Source organism: Rasamsonia byssochlamydoides, assembly GCF_041956645.1.
Source record: "Rasamsonia byssochlamydoides strain NRRL 3658 unplaced genomic scaffold VTN77scaffold_89, whole genome shotgun sequence".
NCBI lineage: Eukaryota > Fungi > Ascomycota > Eurotiomycetes > Eurotiales > Trichocomaceae > Rasamsonia > Rasamsonia byssochlamydoides.
The window spans coordinates 1-16,540 of record NW_027192472.1 but is presented as its reverse complement, the minus strand read 5'-3'; the positions used below and the strand labels follow the sequence as shown (position 1 = coordinate 16,540).

Sequence of the window (16,540 nt, the reverse complement as noted above, 5' to 3'; positions counted from 1 at the left end):
TGTTAATTGTAATTACTACGTGAGTCAAGTTAACATGCGGTCTCCTTCTTATGTGTAAGCAGAAAACAGAGTACCTAACTCAGCTAAGAATGAATATGAATGTTCATGGCACTCTTTTTTTTAGCTGAGTAGGAAAAAAAAATCTGAGACAGTTATGAATTTCTTTCTGCTGACATTGGGCAGGTTAAGTAAAGATCTACCTTAGTAGTATGGACGAGAAAGGTATACATATTGTTTGCATATATGCAGTGTCCATGGGAGAGAGATCATGCTGTTTACTACTACTCTTTTAGAGTCACACACAGACACACAGACAGACAAACAGGCAGGCAGGCAGGTAGGTAGACAGACAGAGAGAGAGAGAGAGAGAGACAGAGAATGAGATTCGCAACCAAAAGTTCGGTTCTGTTTCAAACAATTCAATCGCAACTGGGTAGATAGCCATCAAGACTACTGAATTATTGAGAGAAAAAGAGAAAAAAAACACATTCCTTGCATGCACGCAGGAAGGCAATATATCTACTCCTTCTTGATATACTTCTCGAACAGCTCGCCGATGACAAGGGCGCTCTTCTTCGGGATCCTCTTCTGCCCGTTCCTGTAGTCGACGTAGGTCACGCCGAATCTGGACTGGTAGCCTTCGGACCATTCGAAGTTGCTTGAAGAGCTGTCAGCCAGAGACCTCATACATAAACCATGGAAAAGAAAGGTGACTAGTCTAAGAAGAATATTCTACTTACTCCAACAAACTCCAAGCCATGTAGGCTTTGACATTGACACCGTCCAGCGCAACGGCATCTACCATCGCGCCGATATAGTCCCTGTAATACTGCACGCGGAACTCGTCGTTCAGCAGCTCCTCCAGCGGCAGGTCGTTCTCGCCCTTGATGCTCGTCCCGTTCTCCGTGACATAGATCTTGGGATTGTTGTAGCGGTCCGCGAGCCATTTCAACAGCTTCCGGAAGCCCAAAGGAAACGGCCGCAGCCACTCACATTGGGTTTCGGGCCCGATCGGGTTGCCGTTTTTGTCCTCAAACAGGATGTCCAGGTTGCCGGCGAAGTCCTCCGGGTCGGGCTCCGTGGTCCGGTTCCTGATGTAGTTGCCGCAGTAGTGGTTCATGCCGTAGAAATCGTTGCTGCCATGCACCAGGGCGATTTCTTCCGGTGTGAACTTTGGTAGACGGTCGCCCAGCTGCTTCACCATGCTGTCTGGATATTTGCCATGGTAGATCGGGTCGGCGAACCACGAGATGGCGAATTCGATCTTTCTGTCGCAGGCTTCGACGTCTGCTGGATTTTCTGGATCCCATGGTTCGGCCCAGTCGCCTAAGATTTGTAGTGCCAAAGGTTAGGACAGACGAATGGGAGATTATTTTTTTTTAGAGTGAAGCTCACCATTCAGCGTAATTCCGATTTCCCCGCCTTGTTTCTCTTTAAACTCCCTCCGATAGATGTCTACAGCGGTACCATGAGCCACGAGGAGGTTGTGGCCCACGATCCAAGGTTCTCGAGTGCCGTCCCCCTCGGGACTCTTCGTCCGATCGCTCGTCCTCCCAGGGGCATGCTTCCCGGTGTTGTGACCCAGCACAGAGCTGCACCAGGGCTCGTTGAAAGTAATCCAGTGCTTCACCTTCGAACCGAGCGCGTTGAAGACGACACGGACGTAGTTGGCGTAGTCGGCCACGAACTCTTCCTTATTGAGCATGCCTCCGTATCGCTTCATGAGCTCGTCGGGAAGATCCCAGTGGAAGAGCGTGACGAACGGCTCGATTCCCGCTGCATGTAGATCGTCGAGAAACTTGGAGTAGAACTGCAAGCCCTTTTCATTGACGGGATCGTTTCGTCCACCGAGAGGGATGATACGTGGCCTGGAATGGTGTCAGAGACAAAAAGGGGTGAAAAAGAAAAGAAGAGAGAAGAGAAAGGTATACCAGGACAAGGAGAAGCGATAGACCTTGGCCCCGTATTTCTTCAATATCTCAATGTCTTCGTGGGTGCGGTGGTATGAGTCGCAAGCTACATCGCCATTGGTTCCATCCTCGACTTTGCCCGGTGTCTTGCTGAAAGTATCCCATATCGAAGGCAGACGGCCATCCTCATCGAAGGCCCCTTCGATCTGGTAGCTAGAAAGGAAGGAAGCAACATGGAATCAGCTATTCTGTTCATTCAATGTGATGCATAGATGGACGAAGCCAGTTCAATTGAAGCTCACCTGGCAGTTGCGAAACCCCAGAGGAAATCGGACGGAAGCGTGGGCGTAGTCATTTTCCGTTCTACTACTGATGACGCGGTTGATATGGTTTCTTTCTGAGATCAATAAACTTGAGTTTTTGCTCTAGGTTACACGAACACGAATAATATTGAATCTCGGGAGGTACCTCAGAAGTAGACTTGAACCCTTATATAGACCGGCCACAACAAGCCATTCCACCGCCACATCTGGCTCTCAATCAGCAGGGCGAAGGAGGCCATCGTGACCGGTAGCAATATAATTGCCGCTTTGGGTCCCTTGCTCGGCCATGGAAATGAGGTGACAACGGGCGATACTCCGCGCTGCGGAAAGGTGGAGACTCTGGAGAACACGTTTTAGTGCAACCCAGTTCTCCACTGGTCCGGTCCTTCCCAACGATGGTATGCGGATAATCGTTCAGGATAAATGAACAAACCACCTAGGGACAGCCAAGAGGGAAGTCAGCCGCGCGAAGCACGAGCTTCGAAACTGTTTGGAACTCTTAAGAGCTGCTAGGGCGAGTTCTAGGCATACCAGTGATTGGCCACGCTACAGCAACGCATTTCACCTCGTCGTGATTGGAGGAAGATCATTCTGATTTCAAAGCTCTACGTAACCCATACATTACCACGGACTTTCCCAGAATGGCAGTCAACAATACACTGGAAATGTCACCTGCAATATCAAACCCGAATCATAAATGCGCCAGCCAATGCACCGTCTGGACCCCGCAGAAACGGTTACTCCTAACACCAACGGAAAGCAACATTGCAGATACCAAACATGAGACGTTGTCAGGTGAGCTCCATTCCATCCTCATCTTCACCTTCCAGGTCGTCCAGATCGTCGACCAGTCCATTAGAGGTAAGACGAGGCCGCTTGGTCCTACCCAATCCCAGGCTATCCGAACCTAGAGCTCCGACCATCTCCAACTCGGGCCCAGCAACAATCCGCCCTTCCATGTCAACCACTTCGCAGAGCTCGATCAGACTCTGTCGGTTGAGCGACTTGAAGCCCGCAGTACGCACGACCCGTCCCCAGTGGGTCAGACAGAACTGTGCGGCACGACGTCGGAGCCATTCCTCGTTCGTGCGACCAGCTCTCTCCCAGATGATAGCCGCGTTTTCCACGTCAAGCTCCCGACTCAGCCTGTTGACGCAGAGCAATCGTAGCTTCGGCATGTCATAAAGGTTGGCCATCACCAGCATACCCGCCACGTCGATGATGTCCGCACAGTACTCGGGATGGCCCGAGATGCTGTCAGTATACAGATAGTACAGGAAGGCACGAACCACAGAGTAGGGTTCGGGGATATGCATCCTCTTCGTATGATACTCAGCCATTTGCGCAGAATACAAACGTTTAAAGTGAGGCCATCGGGCTTGCAGAATAATGCGATGGACGTGAATTGGAGGGGAAGTCGCCGCGGTGGGAGACAGGAATGCGGGCTGGGACTGCGACGGAGAAGATGGTTGCGTTGTGTCGTCTTGGCATTCCTGGTCATCGCGGTTCGCAGTGATAATGAAATCGGTACCACTACCAGTCTCAGGCGGTTGATCGAAGACAGCTAGTAGATCAGCACCCAAGCCAGTAAGCTGAGGCGATCCCTGACGCTCGGAGGCGAGTATTCTGTTCTGCTCGGATGTCTCCGAAACAAGGTCGTTGCCCAGGAGTCCATATTTTTCCAGGTCAAGGCATAGGAGCTCGCTTAAAGTGTTGTCGTCCCCAGATCCTGGTGCGTTCGCAACGTTGAGGTCGCATCCGAGCAGCCACGCTTTCGTCCCATCTTCATTGATGGTGCAGTAGTGCCACCGATACCCCGGTTTGAACACCTCTTGCCCATCAGCGAGTCTCTGCCATCGCAGCGAGTCCAATTCGAGCGAGGACAGATTGCATTCGTAAGGTCGTACTGTCTCCGACGGTGTGATCAGATCCAGAAGAACCCCGGAGGAGTAGACATGGAAATGGGTCCCGGAAAGCAGTGCCGGGACATGAGGCCCGGAATGGAACTTGAGTGACGAAATTGCACCGGGTGCGGTTGGCTTCCGCCGATTCAGAGACCGAATTTGCACACTGCCCGAGTTCGCTGCATAGCCACCAGACCGGCCAGGTAACTGCTGTGAAGGACTAAGAGAGGTGCCTGGACTATGAGTAACCCTGTTCAGCGATCCTGGGGACTCGACGGTACCTTGTGAGGATGTGATTCCAAGAGATGGGCTGCCTTTGAGGTCTAACCACCAAAGGTCAGTGCTTCGTTCCATATCGGGGCCGAGACCACCGAATATCCAAAGGCGGCCGCCCCAGACCCAAGCAGTGTGATCGAAGCGGGGCGTGAAACTCCACGTGCGAGACCAGGTCCATGTTTTGAGGTCCAGATAGCACAGGTCGTCCAGAATATGGTTATTTTCTCCCGTCACGCCGCCGATAACGAACAGCTTGTCTTCGTAGATCACAGAGGCATGGCGTGCTCTTCCCCGCGGGATGGGTCCGCGAACGTCGGGTTGGGTCCAAGTGGAAGTGGGAATATCCAGAATGACTATGTCGGACAGATATTCACGATGTTCATTTTCACCACCAAAGACGATCAGTTTGTCTCCTTGATAGAGGGAAGCAGTGTGCCCTAAGAACCACGAGGGTTGGTCAGTCTCGAAACCGAACGAGCATTCATGGCGGGGAAACAACCCATGCGAACACCCGGAATATCTCCATAATTGTCCACCAGCTCCCACCGGAGGGTTTTCAAGTTTAACCTGAGGACGTGATTATAGACTTGTGTCAAGTTAGCACAGGAAAGTCATATAACATACATGGAGAGCCAATGGGAGACAGCGAACCTTCATCTGTATACTGGTCAAACCCCCCGAAGGCGTAGATCTGATCGTTTCCACAATAGGTCACGGATGCATTGACGAGGCATGCTGGGACATTCCCGACAGTCTTCTTGATGCTGGGACGGTAGTCGGTGCTGCCGCGGCGACCTTTGGCTGGGCTAGTCGGCATCAGGTATGTATTTTGGTCCTTGATGACCGAAGATGGAGAGGAGGCCGAATTCGAGCCGCGTTGGGCTCCGGCTATAGCGTCCCAAGAGGACCCACCCTCGTGCAATTGCGAGAAGCCGGATGCTGAGGCGACGGTAGCGTTGCTAGGTGTGGAGGGCGGTTGCCGCGCCATCGGGGCGGGACCCCAGGGGAAACGATCGAGACACACGTGTTAAGAGGGCCAGAGGCAGAGGCAAGAAGACGGGCTTTCAATTCCAGTTGACTGTCTCATATCATTTGAGCAATGGTGCCGATGAGACCTAACCAGAGGCCTGATGAAAACTGAGGGAAGTCAGGAACCGTGGTGATTCGTCTGAAAGACTGAAAGGGCAGTCAAGGAACGCTAAGACGAAAATAGAACGACAGCGCATCGGGGAACGGAAGAGCCGCATCTCACATGAGCGCTAGCCCCAAGGTGGACTAGCGCTGCTTTCCCGTTGCTATGGAACAACGCAACGCTAGACCCAGACGTCATTATTTATTCCCCTCCATCTCTATACATCCCCTGCTTCTCTCTCTCTTTTTCTCTTCTCACCATCCTCAATTCCTCTATATCCGCTATTCCTGCATTCTCTATCTCTCTATCCGCTCCATACTTGCATACCATAGCATATCTTTTTGCAAGAGCTAGATTTCCACTTCACGAGATCGTTATCTTCAGATCGATCGACCCCCCAAGTGCAAAGCTATTTTCTCTGCAAAAACCCATCTGCGATTTTTCTACTTCTCGGATATCACATTGACACATACTTCGATCGACATATTAACCATACGCTTCATCTCAGGAGCCATTCAGTTGAGCAGGATCTTCACTGGATAGGCCGAGACCCGCCACCTTAGACTTCCACGACTAGTCCTTACAAGACTCTTATCGAAACATTGAGTTGTACATTCGATCAATTGTTTTTCTTTTGAACAGCTTTTCTGATCACAATGGCTACCGCTTCTGTCACAACGCCTTTGAAGAGCCACCGCGGCCTCTTCTCGAGCAAAACCGCTGGAGGCCGCATGCCTCTTACCCCCTCGCCTCGCACGAGGACAACCAGTTTCGCAAGCAATGCATCCCCCAGTTCGTCTCCCTTTACTCCTCCTCGTGATTCGATTGATGGCCCTCGTGCCTCGTCCCAGTCGGTATATGGGGGGAATCTGGCGGCGCACTTTGCGAAATCGGTCTCCCGGCCATCCCGCAAGTACCATGACTCGCCAAAGTCGAACATTGCTCGCAGTCGCAAGTCTCCTAAACACTTGGAATTGGGTGTCTCGGACTGGACGTTGACTGGAACTGGACCAGGAACGAGCCAGACCCCATCCAAGGAGCGCGCGCGCAAAGATGCTTCGAGCCGGTCTCGAGCATCCAAGACGACTATCCGCATTCCTCACAATGCAGGTGATCGTTTCATTCCCAACCGCACGGCTAGCGAAGGCTTGACTACTGCTGGTGCAGCAAAGCCTGAGGAGAGCCAAAGACCCAAGACCAGTGGCAGTGATGGATCTGCGGTCCTCGCCAACGCTGCCAGTGCCTTTGACATTGGTGGTCGTGGATCCGAGGAGGACCTCACAGCTGCTCTTGAGAACCTCGGCCTAGATGACAATGAATCCACGAGCACGTACTCGCGACCTGCACCGGATGCTGTCGCCTACGAGTCATCATTGGCCAATGCCTGTGGCGTGAACCTGAACACCCGCATCCTGGCGTTCAAGCCTCCGCCACCCGAGTCATCCAAGCCAATTGACCTCAGGGCTCAGTACAACCGCCCTCTCAAGCCAGCCTCCGCCCAGTCTGCTCAATTCCGTCGACGCATCCAGACTGCACCTGAGCGTGTTTTGGATGCCCCTGGACTGCTGGATGACTACTATCTCAACCTTCTGGACTGGAGCTCTGGCAACCAAGTCGCCATTGGTCTTGAGCGCAACGTCTACGTGTGGTCGGCCGATACCGGGTCGGTCAACTGCCTTCTCGAGACGTCTCCAGATACCTACGTCAGCAGCGTCAAATGGAGCGGAGATGGCGCTTACGTCAGTGTCGGCCTGGGAACAGGTGAAGTGCAGATCTGGGACGTTGAAGAAGGCACGAAGCTGCGCAGCATGTTCGGCCATGACACTCGCGTGGGAGTCATGGGATGGTCGAAGCATACTCTGTCGACCGGCGCCCGCAGTGGCCTTGTTTTCAACCACGATGTTCGCATTGCCCAGCATAAAGTCGCTGAGCTCGTCTCGCACACCTCGGAAGTTTGCGGACTGGAATGGAGGTCAGATGGCGCTCAACTCGCCACGGGCGGCAATGACAACCTGGTCAACATCTGGGATGCGCGGTCACTGAGCGCACCGAAGTTCACCAAGACGAACCACCGTGCTGCCGTCAAGGCCCTTAGCTGGTGCCCTTGGCAGCTGAATCTGCTCGCAACGGGTGGTGGTTCCTACGACCGTCACATCCATTTCTGGAACACAACCACCGGTGCTCGGACCAACAGTATCGACACCGGCTCTCAAGTCACCAGCCTGAGGTGGAGCAACCACTACCGTGAAATTGTCAGCACCAGTGGTTTCCCGGATAACTCTCTGAGTATCTGGAGCTACCCGACCTTGGTCCGTAACGTGGAGATTCCCGCTCACGAGACCCGTGTCCTTCACAGCTGCCTCAGCCCTGATGGTCAGATCCTGGCTACAGCCGGTATGTATTTCCTTCTGCTCTGACCTTTTTTTTTTGAGTGCCCACACGCTAATTCGTCATCCCCTAGCTGCCGACGAGAGCTTGAAGTTTTGGAAGATTTTCGAGCGCAAACCTGGTACCAGCGCTTCCGCTGCTCGTGAGGGTGGCGTGGGTAGCAAGGCCCAGATGGCAAAGTCTATGACTATCCGATAGATCCTTGATTTTTTCTGTCGTAACTTTGTATATAGCATTTTTGCGGCACGGGTCATAACTTTGCATTGGACGGTTCCAGGCTGGTTTCCAGGGCGTTCGGGTTCACGTCAGATGACGGGTTTTGATTTACTCCTCCAGGGGCGCCTTGCAACGGGTTTGCATGGCGGATTGATTGTTTTGATTCTTGTTGCTGTTTCCTGTTTTGTTCGAGTTTGTCTTAGTAATTAGTTCAGTTGCATATATATAAGTAATAAATGTTGTCTTCTGCCTGTCACACTCCCACCTCGGTGATGCGTTCGTCTCCATGTCTGCAGGAATTATCGTATGACGGGGATCACAGGACCTGTCAGTAAAGCAATCTGGTAGAAACAGACATCACTTTCCTGCTTAGTGAAGAAAAAGAAAAGGAACACAGGAGTCTTCTGCAAGAGGTGTAATCAGTCCCACTTGACTCTCACGGTTCAAGGTCCTCTGGATTCTGTCATAGTGCCCTTCTTCACTTAGGTCTGGACTAGAGGAAGTGAGAGACTCTTGTGATCACTTCTCTCTTACCCATCTTTGGTCTCTGATCTTCCTACACAGAAAGTTGAAGCTGGATTGCTCCTAAGAACGTCTTTTCCAGCCTGGCTTGGGAGCGGAACACCTTATAGTTACTCCATCCACCCGCCTTGATTATGTAAGCAATATCTACAGGAATCCAGTTCACCAGCCATGGAATGGGAAAGTACTTCTACTTCACCGTGTCAGAAATACCGGATGATCTAGTGACACTGGCTGCCCTTTCTATCTTGAATACAAGTGAATTGCTGGTCATCGATTGGCGTACTGTTGTTTCTTTTCAGGTCGCTTGCTCGTTGACGATTGGACCGCCGAGTCTGATATGCTGACTAATCAGTGGGTATGATAGATTTCGCCCAGGCATAGCAATCTTCCCTCATCAAACTATCAGCACGAACTGCAGCTGAGTCGCGCGACCACCAGCCCTGCGTGTCCTGACGACTTCTCAGACCCTCTGATTAGGATATCTGTGTCATAAAAGAAGCGAGAAGAGATAATCTACGGAAGACTAGGTCTAGGAAGTGGTGCAGCTGAACCGGTCGGTTCCATCGTCGCAGCCCCGGCGACACCACCGACGTGAGTTGCGACGAGGGCTTCCCTCAGCAAGCCATAGAACCACAGACCTTCAGCTACCTCCAGATCTTGACCGCATCTAGTCAAGTGGTTTAAAAAGGGTTATACGCTGTCGCAGGGACATTTTCAGCGCCATGTCGAACCAGCAGGTGGTGAGTGCTGTCAAGCAGCCCTGCCTTGTCTCCGTCTGGCCTTTCACGACCAGCGGAGCCTCATCCCTTCTCTCTCCATCTGCAGGTCCCCATCTTATCAAAACTTCCGCTCATACATACCGGCTGGTGAATAGGGCATGGTCTACGACCGTGTCATCCAAGAGGTATGCGAGGCCTCTCAGGTCGACTTTGAGGAAGGCGGTGTCGATCAGCAGACTCTGGAAGACATGAGAAGGGTCAGTATCCCGTTCTCCCCCTTTATCCATCGATTCCATCAGCAAAATCCTGCATTTCCGTCGAGTGAGATGCACGAAGGCTCGGGGAGAAGTCTCTGAGAAGGCATCGTGGTCGTTGTGTTCATCAGCCTGGTGGCCAGTGCCCGGGTGGCCAAAGCGGGGTTTCCAAGGTTTGGGGGATTCGCAATGCTTATGGGGGAGGCTGCCGCCTTTTGAGCCATTTTATACCCACGCACAAATGCCCCAGCAAAGCCGCTCTTACCCGCGCCCGCTTGGCCTCTGCGTTGCGCGCCCCGTTGGCCAATCAGGCTGCGAGCCTTGCATGTCACCCTCGAGCATCTAGATATGCTGCTTTGCGTTTCCCCATACTGTCAATAATTTGACTATGCTTACCGCTGCTAACCATTTCTCCCTTCAACAGAGCTGGCAGCAGAAGCTGTCGCATCTAGGGGTTGCTCATTTCCCGTGGGATCCTCCTCTTCAGCCTACTCCTCCACCGCAACCACAGAATCCCATTCTCCCTCCTGCTGCAACGGTACCTTCAAATGCACCTCGACCGACACCACCTCCCCCACAGCCGCAAGTACCCTCGCAGCCTACGCAACATGCTGAGCCATCCCCGGTTCAAACCACTCTCCCCGGCCAGGTTCCGGCTACGGTGTCTGCATCCACTGCCAATGGCCAAGGTCCGCAAATCAAAACCGAACCGGGCGCCAATGGACAACATCATGGATTACCAACTATGACCTCGATGCCACAGGGCCCGCTCAATCCTCAGGCGCTTGCCCGTGAACGTGCTATGAACAATCTTAATCACAAGTACGGCGCGGCCGCTGCCAATTCTGTTAGTCAACTGCAGGCTCAGTCCCAAGCAGCAGCCTTGTCCTTGCCAGGACAACAGCGCCCTCAGAATGCCCAGGTGCCCAATGGTCTGCCACAGGATGTCAAGCCCCCACAGGCCTATCAAAATATGCAACAGTCCCAGAGGACTCCGTTCAGCAACTCGCAGACGGATGGCGCCGACGAAGCCCTCCTGGAATGGAAAGCTGAGGTGGCCCGCAGACGGGAAACAGCTCAACGGCAAAACGGTGAAGGCGACAGATTGCTCATGGAGCAGATAAGGCTCCAAGCACTGCGCTTAGAAGGTGGAGGACTCATGCTTCCGCTTGAAGAGCATCTGTCGTCCAAAGTGCCGAAACGCAGAGCAAGACCATCGGCTGTCGGTGCGTCCGGACAGTATGATGGGCCAGACGACGATGAGAAAGCGGACGATGAAGACGCCATCAATTCCGATCTGGATGATCCCGACGATCTGGTCGCTGAAGAGCATGAGGGCGAGGATGCCGTTGGACAAGTTATGCTCTGCACCTATGACAAGGTCCAGAGAGTCAAGAACAAATGGAAGTGCACCCTTAAAGATGGGATCCTTGCTACTGGAGGCAAAGAGTGAGTCTATGCCAATTGCTTTTTGATCTCTGATGTGACTAACTCTGCCAAGGTATGTCTTCCACAAAGGCCAAGGTGAATTCGAATGGTAGTCAGCCTGCCAGAGAACCTGTGATCGGTTTCCTCTTCGGCTTCAAAATCCCTACCTACTTCCGTCCCGTATCTCCCCTTAGAAGATTTTCTCCGAAGGTTGTACACTTATCCTACTACGAGGTGGTGGCGTTGCATCGCATCTATTTCTAATTTTTTGTCTCGGGAGTTCTTTTTTTTCCCCTTCTCTATTTGAATCAATTGAAAAGGCTGCGCGTGGAATGACGCTGGAATTTTATGGATTCTGTCTGTAGATTCTTTTTTTTTCCCTTCTCGTTTTTGGCTGCAGCTGCAATATGCAAATGGTGTTTTTTCTCCCTTTTCCCTTTTATACCTCTACTGGTTTCTTTCCCCATCGTCTCCATTTCTCCTGTCATTTCCATTTTCCTCCTTATGCTGCCTTGACTGCTTTGATTGCCAGCATAACATCAGACGGACGGACGGACGGACGCTGTTTTAAACACTCGGGTGAGACTACTCTCCCCCCCCCCCCCCCCCCCCCCCCCTTTCTTCTTCTCTCTCTAATTCTCAATCTGTCATCGCTAAAAGCAATTTCTTTCTTTCTTTCTTTTCTCATGATGATATCATTAAATTGAATTCAATTCTGACACATGGTGAGATTGGTTTTTTTGTTATGTGCTTCTTCCTTCTCCCCTCTTTCTTTTTTTTAAACACGTCCTTTTTTTTTTCCAACACGCGTTTTTTTAAATTGACGGCGAAGGAAGGAAAGAGGGATGATCGCGGTGATTTAAGCTTAAAAATAGCATAGCATAGCATAGTTGTAGATCAGATTAAATCGAATCCAATCAGATGATACTCTGCATTAATATCGAGATGTCTTTATCACTCTAGGTGACTTTGTAGTTTATGCCACGTACTTCAGGCGAGTCTGGAATGGATGCTGTAAGAATATATCTGTCAGGCCGGGGGAGTCGCTGGGCTCTAGGCATCCCCCCTCCCCCCAATCTGACCGCTGTTATCCGCCCAGCACCCGCTATAAGGCTTCCCGCTCTGACAATATCTATCTATCTATCTATTTATTTATTTACTCTTCTTCAATCATACTAATATCGACATTAGTCGTCGTGTCAGCGAGTCACAGATCGATCATCTAAAAAGACGGAATTAAGGATACAGATTGGAAGCCATAATGACACATTCCCATAAAGAATTTTTTTTTAAAAAAAAAACCTGAACCATCTTGTTCATTCGTCGTTACGTCAAAGCCACGATCTCATGTCTAAAAAAGGCGACATCGTCGAGTATGGATGTTGGAAGAATGCGTCCCAGTTCCAGTCTCCATCCATGAGATCAAGGGATCCGGGCCATTGCTGCTGCTGCTGCTGCTGCTGCTGCTGCTGTTGATTTCTGTCAGGGTCATCGGCATCATTATTATCGTTAGATGTAGTGGTAGTCATCGTAGGATTCGTATCATCAGCAACGTCGGTGACCCCGCTGAGCTTTTCGAGAATGTCGATGTCTTTCCGCTTCTTCTCTGCCAGAGCGCGAACCAGGACCCGGGCCGTGTTGAGCGCCTCGGTCGCCAGATGCGTGTTCAACTGCTTTGCGATGGTTTCCAGCGTCTGCATGGCGTCCGGGATCGCGGACAGGCTCTCGGAGCTGTCGATGGCGAGCAGGACGCAGACGAATTGGAAGACTGTCCCGATGGCGTTCCACCAGGGATGGTTGCGTGCGATCAGGCTGCGTGCGGCCGGTAAGGCCGAGATCCCCACGGCAATGACCTGTTCTAGCTGTTCCTGCTTCACGCCCAGGTCCAAGAGTCGGAGCCGGCGGTAAATGCAGAAGCAGAGATCCGTCTTCACCAGCGTCAGGAATTCATGCTCGGTGGAAATCGCGACCAATCTCCCCAGGGCAGCGCTCAGTTCGAGTCTTCTGACCAGAGGGTCCTGATTCGTGTCATCTGGTGGAAGCACTCGAACCAGCTCGTACAGCTGAAGGGTCAAATCTCCCTGTCGAGGTATGATGTGTTCCTGTGATATCGGCCCAAGGTCGACTATGGATCTTCCATATTCATAGGAGATGATGGTGTTCAGACAGCGCGCCACAGTAGCGATCCGCTCCCGAACATCGCAGGTCTCCTGAATCGACTTTTTTCCCTCGTCCGTCGTCAGGATGACTCCTGTGATCTCCCGATGTAAGCCAGCCGCCTCAACCAGATGCATGGTAATGCAGCTGTACAGCCATGCCATATGGGGCCGACTGGTTGATCGAATATAAATCGTGCGCAATATCCATCCGGAGATCTGGTCGATACTCGGGAAGCGGCTTACGGCAGAATCATCGAGGATATCCTTGGCGTGTAAGATAATCCTCATCTCCCTCTCTTCACTAAGCGCTCCTCCGGAGAAGAGAGATGCTAGTCCCGCGACGCCGCTGATGACCGCCTCAAGATCTGGTCCCTGGGACTTTCCATGCCAGTGATCATGGCATCTTCGTCGAAGACGGTCGATGTCCAAGAATCCGAAAACCGGATGTATCAATGATGCATAGAGGTCAATCAAATCTTTCACTTCATCCCAGGAGATGAAATCTACAAGCTGGAAGCGCACTGCATAGCCAGGCTCTCTCCTGATGCCCGTATTGTACGCGAAAGAATGCAACCGAGGAGGCGTGGTCGATTGCAAATTCAAGCCCAGCCATCGAGGAAAGGCGACCGATGAGTGTCGGCCCACATATCTGGATTTGGAGGGCTCCAGGATGCCGTTTGGAGGTGGTGCCTCATTAACCGCCTGTTGCTCAGGACGCTGTACTATACCTTCTCTCGATTCTCCCGCGAGGCGAACTATCTTCTTTGCTGGAAGCAGCTGAGTCGAGGACTCATCCACAATGGCCGATGATGTTCGTTTGCTACCACCATGATCACTGCTGTCCTCATGATGGTTGACATTGTATTGGCACTCATAGCCATACCCTGTGCAAGTAGAGCATGGCAATTTGCCGTCGCATTTCCGTTTACGTTGGCGACATGGGGTACATGCTTGCCTGGACCTTTGGCGCATGTGTCCAAAGGTGGTGGTTGGCTGCGACGACGCTTCACCGGTGGTTTGGTGGAGCTGATTCGTCGGCGGTACAGCATGCATCATCGATGGTGTTGATAAAGAAATCCTTGAATTCTTGCCGTCACATCAACGAGCATGACCATGGCATTTTACATTCAGAAATTGTAGGGCGTGATATGGAAAGAGTATACTTCAGCTTGCTCCTGCCTTCTTCGGAAATGCCGCTGTCAGGTGATCTGCCTCCACTCAACCAATAATAAGGTGGATAGTATACAAAGGGAGCCACCAGGCAGGTCCAGCATTTGCTTGGCATCATATCGGGTTGTTGGTAGCAGTTGTCCACACTCTGTTGTAGGGTGACATATAGTTGCTCTGCTTCTTTACATGGGATACTGTGAGACAAAAATCCAATGGTCTTCTGTTGAACACATGGTTTTCATGTTGGAGGATGTTCATTGCCAAGAGGTCTTCTGTTCGTACCTTCTATTTTCTACTGCTTTTCCATGAAGGTGTTGGTAAAAAAAGCCTCAGCAAGTCCATATTTTTATTGATTCGTACTGATTAACGCCACCGCGAGTAAGCCTTGTGCTTGTCCATTCAATAGTGTCGTGTTTCGAAGAGGCTGATGTTGGCTGTTGTCTCGATTCCGAAAGCTGAAGATAATATATGAAGATGTAAAAACTAAAATTAACAACACTGTACCCCGCAAACAGGATCAATGGTTGAAATTTTGCGGCTATTGGGTGTTGCTCAACAGGTGGAACAGTCGTTCAACTTTGTCAACACTAGTCAAGTTCTATTGATAGCCCCGAACGTCTAACACCTGAAGAAAGGAGATTGTGTATGCGTGATTGCCTGCAATATGCTTGATTTGATCTGTGAAAGCGCCCCCGAAAGAAGTTCAGCCACCACCCTCTCAGTCATAGAGACTCGATTTCTATACCCTGACCTGACCCTCGTAGCATTGACTTGACTTGCTTTTTTTATGCACAATAGTACAGCCTCTCAGGGTTCTTTCGTTAGGGTAGCAGCCCCCAACCGCTCTCTCCTCGCCTGCAGCATCTCCTCCAGAATCTCGATCTCCAGCTTCGTCCGTCTCAGACCATCCTTTTCTGCAACCAGGACCCAGACTTGGGTGAAAACCCAGAAATTGACCAGCATGTGTTTCCACCAGGGAGCATTGGGGTCGGCGAATTCCCAGGCAATTTCAATTGGTAGCTAAGATAGATGGTTTGCTGTAGAGGTGTTCTGGTTGACTGGTTGACTCAGAATAGAATTTTGTCGTGGATGGTTGGGAGGATGAAAGGAGATAGATGGTAATGTAGTTATGTTTGAGATGTCTTCATTAGGTTATGTAGTCACTTGAGTTGAGGTCACAGGTCTACGTTTTTGGACAGGACAGATACGAAGAAGACAAGCTAGAGAAGAGATGGGTTGGATGGATTGGAACTCCTTCCTTTTTCGATTAACCAACCCTAAGATGAGAGTCGTTAGGACCTGAGGAAACCAAAAATAACTTTATATAAAGCGCATCAACTGGAGGCGGATGGGGGCCCCGCTAAGCGCCAAATCGCCGTTATCGACTGGCCGGATTGAATTACCCCGCAAACGGGATGAGCACTGTCTCTAATACAGAGTACGGAGTACATCCATCATGAATACAGATCCAATCATTTCACTGCCAAGTACAGTACACTGTTGGAAGGTTGGCACCTGGTACTCACTCGACCTTCTAGAAGGGTTCCATTGTCATTATTGTCATTATTATTATGTCAGTTTTACTAACACCACAACGCTCGTATAATTATATAAAAATATAACAAGCTGGCAGGCTGCGCCACGTCACCAGAACCAACAGTGGCAATGCCTATGCATCGTGATAATACCAATTTTCCAAGGGTTCAGAAAAACTCTTCTATGCTCCTTGATATCAAATCTATGTGAGAGATACTATCCATCAGTTCTCTGAGAACACTAAGATCTACCTAGAGTAAATACAGCAGATTAGAAGAATTATTAATTATAGAGTATCTGCTCTCGTAGATTAGGTAGGTAATGCCATTACATCTAGGTAAGTTTTCAAGCTCGCTCATCGCTCACTCTTTCAAATTTGCTTTCTCACTTTTCCCCCGCCTTTCTCACTACATAGAGGCTAGATGCCTACATACAAAATGGGAGAAAGCCCATAATACCATTTCCCTCCTTTTATAAAGAACCCAGGCCCTGGGTCGGGCATTAGCACGTTCTAGACCTTCCAGCCAGGTCCCGGGTTCGAAACTCTCTCTTCCTTGTCTTTTTTTCTTCTTCCCCCTTCCACCCCCCCTTCCACCCCCC

The 16,540-nt window shown here is 50.9% G+C and overlaps 5 protein-coding genes across 5 annotated transcripts; 2 read left to right on the top strand and 3 right to left on the bottom strand.

Annotated features, from left to right (window-relative positions):
• Positions 1–519: 519 nt before the first annotated feature.
• VTN77DRAFT_9403 (uncharacterized protein) lies at positions 520–2,265 on the bottom strand (the record flags this gene model as incomplete). The annotated part of the gene is made up of 5 exons (XM_069426008.1): positions 520–658; positions 741–1,326; positions 1,396–1,868; positions 1,932–2,123; positions 2,213–2,265. 5 exons carry the CDS (start codon positions 2,263–2,265, stop codon positions 520–522), a joined length of 1,443 nt encoding a protein of 480 aa, XP_069273843.1.
• Positions 2,266–3,024: 759 nt separating this feature from the next.
• Positions 3,025–5,401, bottom strand: VTN77DRAFT_9402 (uncharacterized protein; the record flags this gene model as incomplete). Its single annotated transcript, XM_069426007.1, has 4 exons — positions 3,025–4,370; positions 4,419–4,850; positions 4,913–4,999; positions 5,065–5,401. The coding sequence occupies 4 exons, from the start codon at positions 5,399–5,401 to the stop codon at positions 3,025–3,027; spliced, it is 2,202 nt and encodes a 733-aa protein (XP_069273842.1).
• Positions 5,402–6,201: 800 nt separating this feature from the next.
• Positions 6,202–8,131, top strand: VTN77DRAFT_9401 (uncharacterized protein; the record flags this gene model as incomplete). Its single annotated transcript, XM_069426006.1, has 2 exons — positions 6,202–7,939; positions 8,007–8,131. The coding sequence occupies 2 exons, from the start codon at positions 6,202–6,204 to the stop codon at positions 8,129–8,131; spliced, it is 1,863 nt and encodes a 620-aa protein (XP_069273841.1).
• Positions 8,132–9,396: 1,265 nt separating this feature from the next.
• On the top strand, positions 9,397–11,188 carry VTN77DRAFT_9400 (uncharacterized protein; the record flags this gene model as incomplete). The annotated part of the gene is made up of 4 exons (XM_069426005.1): positions 9,397–9,414; positions 9,549–9,650; positions 10,072–11,096; positions 11,149–11,188. 4 exons carry the CDS (start codon positions 9,397–9,399, stop codon positions 11,186–11,188), a joined length of 1,185 nt encoding a protein of 394 aa, XP_069273840.1.
• A 1,218-nt stretch (positions 11,189–12,406) lies between these two features.
• VTN77DRAFT_9399 (uncharacterized protein) lies at positions 12,407–14,290 on the bottom strand (the record flags this gene model as incomplete). The annotated part of the gene is made up of 1 exon (XM_069426002.1): positions 12,407–14,290. The coding sequence occupies one exon, from the start codon at positions 14,288–14,290 to the stop codon at positions 12,407–12,409; it is 1,884 nt and encodes a 627-aa protein (XP_069273839.1).
• Positions 14,291–16,540: the final 2,250 nt, after the last annotated feature.